Source organism: Protopterus annectens, chromosome 2.part0 (assembly GCF_019279795.1).
Source record: "Protopterus annectens isolate FY-2018-M chromosome 2.part0, PAN1.0, whole genome shotgun sequence".
Lineage (NCBI taxonomy): Eukaryota > Metazoa > Chordata > Ceratodontiformes > Protopteridae > Protopterus > Protopterus annectens.
Window position 1 is genome coordinate 318,826,956 of NC_056728.1, and position 9,279 is coordinate 318,836,234.

General features: G+C 40.1%; 1 protein-coding gene across 2 annotated transcripts in view; it reads left to right on the plus strand.

Moving 5' to 3' along the window:
• Window positions 1-729: 729 nt before the first annotated feature.
• Window positions 730-9,279, plus strand: part of SLC12A2 (solute carrier family 12 member 2) — a 2,115,502-nt gene continuing 2,106,952 nt past the window's right edge. Inside the window, exon 1 of one of the 2 annotated variants that reach the window (XM_044060802.1) lies at window positions 730-1,913. In XM_044060802.1, the coding sequence (XP_043916737.1) occupies window positions 1,197-1,913 (717 nt within the window). In that variant the 5' untranslated portion in view covers window positions 730-1,196. The remainder of the gene's footprint in view (window positions 1,914-9,279) is intronic. The other variant, XM_044060801.1, reaches the window with a different exon arrangement.

Below are 9,279 nucleotides of genomic sequence, written 5' to 3' on the forward strand. Positions count from 1 at the left end.
AACATGCAGATCAAAACACTCTCTCCTACACATACATGCCAAACATATGAGACACAATAGAATAGTTACTTCGCTGTAATCCCTGCAAAAAGAGACACTCGTCTCATTTATAACCACAGCACACAGGACTAAAGCATGGTACGGCGATAGCAACAACATATAGATCTTCAACTATGCTTTAGGTTAAGAGCTATGTTTTTTTACCTCAGACTTTTGCTCGATCCTCCCAGTGAAGATGGGCATGCTCAATGGAGTATACATTATTAAATAACTGAAATAAGTGTACAAAGATTATGTATGCGATCTAGAGTCTAATGAGCTTTTACTTAAAAAGAAACACTCCACTTTTGGACTCACTGCTACGATTAATTACTAACAACAAATTGTTCGCAAACGGGTGCCTTCTGTACAAACTAGATATGCACAATGCCTTCTATGCAGACTGCATGCCCTCGATGTATCTGTGGGATCTACTTCTTCCTATATAGAATGATAACTTAGCTATTTTCTTCAGAAACACAAAGGCATGAGTACGCCTGCACTTCGTAATGGGAATATTAACCAATCTACCACTAAAAGTCTTTTTTATACCGCATGAGTGCCGTCATAGGCTTCAGATACCTCGTGACCCTTGTACGCTAAGTGAATTATCAGAAAGTAAACACTCAAAAGTAAATTGCCACCCTGTCAACCCTAGCGACCAAACCCGACTGACGCACTGTGGGAATCATCACCGAAAAACACGCCTCCCTCTCGCGAGTGCAAAACGATAAATGTGTGTGGGGAGGAGCTTGGCTAGAGTAGACTCTGTAAATTGTCTTGTTAAAAAAAAGAAGCTGGCGCTACTGTTGGATACAAAGAGTAGGCTGCGCGCGAAAGCAGTCTCTCTCTCTCTCTCCGCCTCAGCATCAGTCTGCCGTCTTCTCTGACGCTGTTGCCGGTATCTCCAAGGTCTCTGTCAAAGACATACACGCCTTATGAAGGGAGCGAGAGTTGTCTGCCGCCAGTGTTAGAGGGGACGGTGGACAAAAGCTGTTTTGAGTAGCTGTGCCGGTAGCTGCTGGACTTTTAGTGTGACTTCCGCAGTGGATAGTAGCAATCTTCTGGAGAGTAGCAGACGCCCCAACTGGTATTCTGTCTCTCAGCTTTTTAGTAGGCTGTCAGCAGTAGGGGCTGGGTAAGACAATACACTAGACATGGAGAAAAAGCTGGCAGAGCTACCGTCTTCCGGCTCTTTTATGCCTACTTCCAAAGCTGAAGAGAATCTGCAGCCCCCAATAGGTTTAGTCCCCCAGAACCCAGCTTCAGTCTTCTCCCCCTTGTCAGGAGGACTGACACCCAGCGTAGAGGCACAGGTAGATGCCGTGCAAAAGCCGCTACGACCAACAGCAAGCCAGAGTCGTTTCCAGGTGGATGTGGTGTCCGAAGGTGCCGATGGCAGTTGCACCGGTCCCCAAGACATTACAGAGGCAACCGAGCTAGGTACGGATGAGAGACTCTTATCTCGGGCCAACTTCCCCGGTACAGCGCCGTCGGCCTTGCATGCAGCATCAGCACCAGACTCACTGGAGGAGGCAAAGGGTCGGTTCCGGGTGAATTTCGTAGATCCATCTTCTGAGAGCAGCTCCCCTGATCAGCAGGTGGTGGGAAACAACAATCTGCCCAATGAAGCCGCTGTGAGTTTCCAGAATGGAGGGGAAACAGTGATGAGCGAGAGTAGCCTGCATTCGTCCTCTGGGGGCCAACCGCACTATTATTATGATACGCATACTAATACGTATTATTTACGGACTTTTGGCCACAACACGATTGATCCGGTACCGAGGATTGACTTCTATCGTCATACCGCTGCCCAGCTTGGGGAAAAACTGTTAAGACCCACCTTAGCGGAGCTGCACGATGAGCTGGACAAGGTATTACTTATTCTTTCAGTACCTCTTACGAATCTATACATTTTGACGTAATTTCTTCATGCGTGGAGTTTGTTGTTTCAGTAATAAGTTTTTTATCTGTCAGTTTTTTTTTTGTTCTGACATTGCCGTGGAGGCTTAAGTTTGGGAGAAGTCGGCAGCTGTAACAATCCACGACAGGTGTGTTGTCTGTCTCGCCCACTTTGAGGTGAGGCTGTACGCACTGTGGCTGCTGACCGTTTACGAGGTGAAGGGGTCAGTGGGTACGTTTTGCAGGATTCCATCTGATTCTGGTGCTGCAAATGATTTAACTTTTTCTAGGTTGAATTTGTACTTAAGTATATTGAGCTGTTTAAGGTGTACAGATGCGTCATTATATTTGTTTTAGTTGTGTGTTGTCATGTAGTTTGTGCTAGTTTGGGTCTACTATAGAAAGGATCCATTAGAACTTGCAGGAGGCCAGGAAGATGACACCTACCTGCATACCTCTCAAGTGTACCTCATTACGAGGAACGTTCCTCATTTGAGGTCTTAAAACATTCATGTTCCTCAAAGTTCCACATTGAAAGTATCTGTCAGCCATTCCGTGTTCAGTATTTTTTAACTGATATCCACGATAACGAGGGCAGAATCAAATTATCAGGTTACATTTGTATATGTAAAAATAGCACATTTTAACAATCTTATGAGCTTCCTAGGTGAAGTTGTTGGTAACCTGTTAGTAAGCCCATTTGTCACACATTAAAAGAGGTAGTGTTCCTCATGTTTGGAGCTGGAGGGTTGAAAGCTATGCCTGCATGGCATTTCGAGGTTAGGCAAATGCTGCAGTTATGATCAAGTTGAAGTTTTTGTTATATAAACTGACTTTTTTTTTAAGAAAGCGTAAGCGATGGCATTGCACATATTCACGATATCTTGGTACCGGATGTCGGAATGTTAATGGTACGGCTTTGTAATCGCACTTTGTTCCCGTCCGTTATTTAAAAAAAGTCGTATTTGAAATTGCCATCCACGTCTGATGTGACTTTGACCTAAGAAGGGGTTATGGTCTATCATCACTGATCAAAGCACTGCGCGTCTGGCGACATAACTGTTTGGGATTTAACGTCTTGTTTAGGAGTTGCTGAATTGACTTATCAGTTTAAAGTTGTCAGATTGATGTTTCATTTGATTTGTGTTGATGGCAACAGAAGTAAATCTAAATTAAAGCAGATGATTCCTGGGGTGCAAGTTATCCGTAATTCCGTGTCCAAATCTTGTTTAACAAATGTGAAGGTCCCAGTGGAGTTATTAGTTTTATAGGGACATCTCCTTTTCATGTTCCACTAACAGGCTTGCTAGTACTGCCTCTAAAATGAGCGCTTCTTTCCTGAAAATGTTTTTGCATGTAATGCAATGTAGTATTCTAGTAATTTAGCAAAGTCAATCCATTTTACTCCCCAGTGTTTCTTTCTAAGAATGACATTTAGTTGCTACCCTGCATCATTCAGCATTCTTTTTCAGAAAAAATAGTGTGTGTGTGTGTGTGTGTGTGTGTGTGTGTGTGTATATGTGTATGTATATATATATATATATATATATATATATATATATATATATATATATATATATATATATGTATATATATATATATATATATATATATATATATATATGTATATATCTATCTATCTATATATCTATATAGATATATCTCTACTTTCTTTTTTCTCTCGTCAGTGGATCACCTGTCTGCTCATGATTGGCAGTGGAGTTTTACAGTGTCGAGTTGCCAGCCCGGCGCCCAACCTTCCACAGAAGGCACACACTCACACCTAGGGCCAATTTAGAGTGTCCAAGCCACCTACAGCATGTCTTTGGGATGTGGGAGGAAACTGGAGCACCCGGAGGAAACCCACGCGACCAAAGGGAGGACATGCAGACTCCACACAGAAGGCACTCCAGCTGAGAATCGAACTGGAGAACCTGTTGCTGTGAGGTGGCAATGCTAACCGCTGCACCACCGTGGCTGCCCATAATATAATGTATAGTGTGTGTGCACATGTATATATTTGGGAGTTGATTAATGCCTTAAATGAGATCAGACTGCTGATTGAGTTTACTTAATTTTCTGTTGGGTGTTTGGACTGTACGCTGTAAACTTTTCAGGTAGGTTAGGAAGAAAGTGATGTCACTCTCTTTTTTTCTAGACTGGTTCTTATAAGGGAAGATTTTAAAGTTTGCATATTTGAATAACGAGGCCTTGCAGGTAAATTGAGTGTCCTTGTTCAGAAATAAGCAGCTGCAATTTGTTTATTTACCAGTTGAGATCCACTAGGTGCAAGCATCTTTTTTTTTTTTTTTTTTTTTTTTTTTTTCAGGGACAGCCTGTTTAATTCTGTGCGCTATACTGTTAGACAGATTATCTCTGTAGCATACCCTTGGCCTAGAGTAATTGAGGGGGTGTGCCTGAAATAACAGCATCTGCAGTTAAAAAGATAGTATACAATGTTTACAGTGTCATTTTTGTCTCGTTTGAAATGTTCATCCATCCTCATAAATGTGTCTTCCATGGAAAAATTGTAATTCTGTTTGAATATGTGTTCCACTTGTAAACAGTACATCAGTTAATTTTTGTGTACATTGCATTTTATGAATGTTTTTGAGAAAGTATGCTTGCGTTCTACTTAAGTCCTAACCAGACACAATCCTGGATGAGGTACGCTGTCAAGTAGTGGGCAGTATCGATTTTTTTCATGCTCCAGAGGGTGGAGTATAGCTTGACTCTTTGTTTATTGAAAGTTGTCATTTATTCGCATATAGGTTTATGCAAGGTATGAACTTTCAGAAAATGTTAACATTAAGATTAAACAATGCTAATAGTCTTTGAAGACACGAGACTTCTGTGTTTGTTTGTCATCTGTCTCGTTCAGAGGAAGATTCCAATGCTGTTAAGTTGTTTCCAAGTCCTGTAGTGACCCCACAAACAGCTGCCTTCTAACTCGAGATTACTAGGCAAATAACGACTGTAAGATTGCCAGGTCACACTTTCTGTAGCAAACACGCACACGTGGATGATTTAGAATCACCAGTCTAATTACCAAGCATCTTTATAGATGGGTGAGAGAATCTTAGTGCCTAGAGAGAGCCCATGTTCGTGTGGAAGGACTTTTAGGATAAACACAGGAGAGACCACAGCCAAGAATCAAACCAGAGATTACTGTCAAGGCATCAGTGCTTGACCTGGAAGTTTATTTCTGTTGAATATCGGTAATTCAGATTACATATTACTAACATTGATTGTACTGGTTTAGACTGTTGGATGTTTCTTTAGAGGATTCCTGTCTAGATGAAGGGATGATGTAATCTGAGTTTTGACATAGTTGAGGCAAATGCTCTTTCAGAAAGAAGTTAACTTCACAGTAGAATCCAAGAAACAATACTGGAGCAGATTGGATGAAACCAGGGTACCAGAAAAGTGGCTTTGACATAGAGGGAAGAAATCTCTACCTAGATGGCCCCTGAAGGCCTGACCTGAATACTGCTCCATAGATCTGCGAGTCAGTAGTGACATAAAACCAATTTGCTGTTCAGGTGACTTGCATTCTTCAGTTTGCCTAAATTCCCAGAAGGAGCTAATGCAACTTACTTTAACAGTAAACCATCTGGTGACTGAATCCACCTTGTTTAATTTGGCTGGTTTGTTTTAACACTTGTCTTCTCTCTCCTCCCCCCCTTTTTCTCTGTATTATGATTTTTATTTTTTTGCCATCACTAATTACTGTCAGTTGAAGGATTCTGATTCCTGAATTTATGTTGGATGATGTAGTGGGTGTATTTTAATATTAAAATGTCTGCCAGGCTCAAACCTTAGGTAAGTGTGGTTGGTTGTACTTCAGCAGTGAGCATTTGTTGCAAGTGTTGAAGACTAGTTTTAGCACCATGAAAAATCCATTTAGAAGTGAGTGTTGGTATTAAAATAGAATTAGTAAATATTTGTTATGGTTTCCATAAAAATGGTAAAATACGTGCAAATAATAAGGTATCCTGTACTGTTCTTGTAATAGTAACTGGTCACATTTCGGAAACCTGGAAAAAGGCTCTTGTAATGGCTTTATACAAGGGTGGCACAACAACTCACCTTGGTAGCTATAGACCCATTTGTCTCACTAATGTCGTATGTAAAGCTATGTAGAGCATTATTTCAGACTTCCATTGATCTGGACATTATAAATCTCTCAACCCTGGACCCTCCTCAGTTAACCCTCATCAGTTTAGCTTTATCAAAGGAAAGGTCCTGCCTCTCTAACCTCATGAAAAAGTAACTGAAGCAGTGGGTAGTGGTTTATACAGTACACTATAGCATATATAGACCTGGCCAAAGCATTTGACACTATATTACCCATGCAAGCATTATTGATAGACATGCAAAAGTTTTATGGTAGTAAACCCCTGGGTATTATGTAGCAAGTCTTGCCTAACCCCTCACCAAACACCCGATGATGTGTATGAAAGGATTGCATATTAATGGTGAGGTCTTACTAATCGGATATTTGGCACATTAGCTCACGGGGGGGGTGTACTACAATTCAATAATTCAGAAGAGAAATGCTAAAGAAACAGAGCTCGAGTTGTGATTTGAAGGTTCTTGTGTGTATGTAATGTGTGTGTGTGTGTAATGTGTGTGTGTGTGTAATGTGTGTGTGTGTGTGTAATGTGTGTGTGTGTGTAGTGTGTGTGTGTAATGTGTGTGTGTGTGTGTGTGTGTGTGTGTGTGTGTGTGTGTGTGTAATGTGTGTGTGTGTGTGTGTAATGTGTGTGTGTGTGTGTGTGTGTGTGTGTGTGTGTAATGTGTGTGTGTGTGTAATGTGTGTGTGTGTGTGTGTGTGTGTGTGTGTGTGTGTGTGTGTGTGTGTGTGTGTGTGTGTGTGTGTGTGTGTGTGTGTGTGTGTGTGTGTGTGTGTGTGTGTGTGTGTGTGTGTGTGTGTGTGTGTGTGTGTGTGTGTGTGTGTGTGTGTGTGTGTGTGTGTGTGTGTGTGTGTGTGTGTGTATGTAATGTGTGTGTGTGTGTGTGTGTGTATGTAATGTGTGGCAGTGTGTGTGTGTGTAGGATTTATTTTATACATGTATATATGTGTGTATGTGTGTGTGTATATATATATATATATATATATATATATATATATATATATATATATATATATATATATATATATATATATATATATATATATATATAATGTGTGTGTGTCTCTTTCAGCATTTCCCGGTTAGGGGTCGCCACACAGGAACTCCGGTCCACTAATGATTGGCAGTAGATTTTTTTTCCCACGAATGCAGAGGTGCCAGTTCCACATTCAACCTTCAATGAAGGTGCGCCCATTTACGCATGTCTTTCGAACGCCCACCCAACCACGGGGAGGACATGCAGACTCCACACAGAAGGCACTCCAGCCTAGAATTGAACGGGAGAACCTCTTGCTGTGAGGCAACTCTGCCACTGCACTACCGCGCATGTATAATAACTGTGTAATATGTATAAATGTGTGTGTGTGTGTATATTTAATATGGTTTTCTTAGTTAAGTAGTATCCGCATTCCTATATAGAAATGTTGTTGTCTTTCGGCTTTTCCCGGGTTAGGAGTCGTCGCAGCGGAACTCCGGTCTGCTAATGATTGGCAGTAGATTTTCACGAACGTCGAGGTGCCAGCTTGACGTTCAACCTTCAGCGAAGGCACACACCCATTTACACATGTCTTTCGAACGCCTACCCAACCATGGAGAGGACATGCAGATACCACACAAGGCACTCCCCACACTCCATCCGAGAATCGAATGGGAGAACCTCTTGCTGTGAGGCAACAACGCTACCGCTGCACCACCGTGGCAAGTTACATTCCTATATAGAAATATTCTTAGATATTTGAAATGTTCAGTGTTAGTCATGTCTCTCACAAACAGTAGTTTTCACTGGGATTCAACTGTATAAAATTTTACTTTTATTAAGGTGCTGACATTTAATCAGATGTATGAATTTTTTTTTGTAGAAATTTATAAATCTTGGAATTTCATTTGTTTATGTGATTTGTTAAGTCTTATCTGTTTTGATAGTTCTGTCATAAAGATCTGCTGTTCTTTTCAGCAGTTTTATTTTTATATGCACATTTAATGGTAATTGGCTGCGTGTATGTTTACTACTCTGTAGTAGTAGTAGTATTGTTAATGGAGTAATTAATTTCCCAAGAACTGCCAAAATGTCTCCAGTATTATTAACCAACTCTTAACAGATTTCTGACTATTTTGTTTTTTGCTAGATGATTTTGATCTTGTCAGTCTATGTATACCTTTAGTAGTAATATTGCTGGATTTCAGTTTAAGGTTTATATTTCTTTACAGTTGAAAAGCTGTTATTGACTCTATCCGTATATGTAGATTCTCCTTTTTTCTGGTTTAACAATGCTTTAATTTTTGTATTTAACCATTTTGCAATATTGTTCCTTTATTTTTGTGCCAACCTTTGAATGATTTTTACTTGGAAGTATAAAAAGGCATCTTCTTCGTTAAACTTTTTTTTTATTTTTAATTTGTCTGAAAAGGGGCAAGGTGTTAATGATCTTGGAAGTTAACTCATTCCATACAAAAAAAAAAAAAAACAATTTTCATTTGTTTCCCAAAACATAAATTAGATAGTTAAATTACTTTAAAATTAATCAGGTTCAACCAGTTTTAACTGACAGTTAAATAATGTCCCAGCGTAACACACACCCTTTAAAGTGCATTTGTTATAGAATCGGTTATTGGCAGTAAATGATTTTGTATAAAAATAACACGAACTTTCAGATTACAAGAACTATCAACTATGTAGAAAGAGAATAGATAAGCAAAAAGGATTAAGATGGACCGTAAGTATTTCTGTTGGGAAGGAGGCTTTATGTTCAAACCTCTAGATTTATGTTTATTACTTTAGTTACATACGTATAATAAGTGACACCTAAGACAGGGAACACAGACTAATATATATGTATGCTTTCTGTCAGTATCTTATTTATTTATTTTTTCAAGATTACTGAAAATTTAAAAAGAGGCTGATGGTTTAGCATGTTTTAAGCAAAAACCCGCGGTGGTGTCGCTGCGGTAGCGTTGTCGCCTCAGAGAAAGATGCTGTCCGGTTCGATTCTCAGCTAAAGCGCCTTCTGCGTGGAGATATGCGTGAACGGGCGTACCTTCGTTGAAGGTTGTGCGTCAGGGCTGGTAACTTGGCACGTAAAAATCAACTACCAATCATTAGCGGACCGCAGTTCCACTGTGGCGACTCCTAACCGGGAAAAGCCGAAAGACACAAGTTACTATAACACTGAAAACTATACTATTGGAGAACTGCAGTAAAATG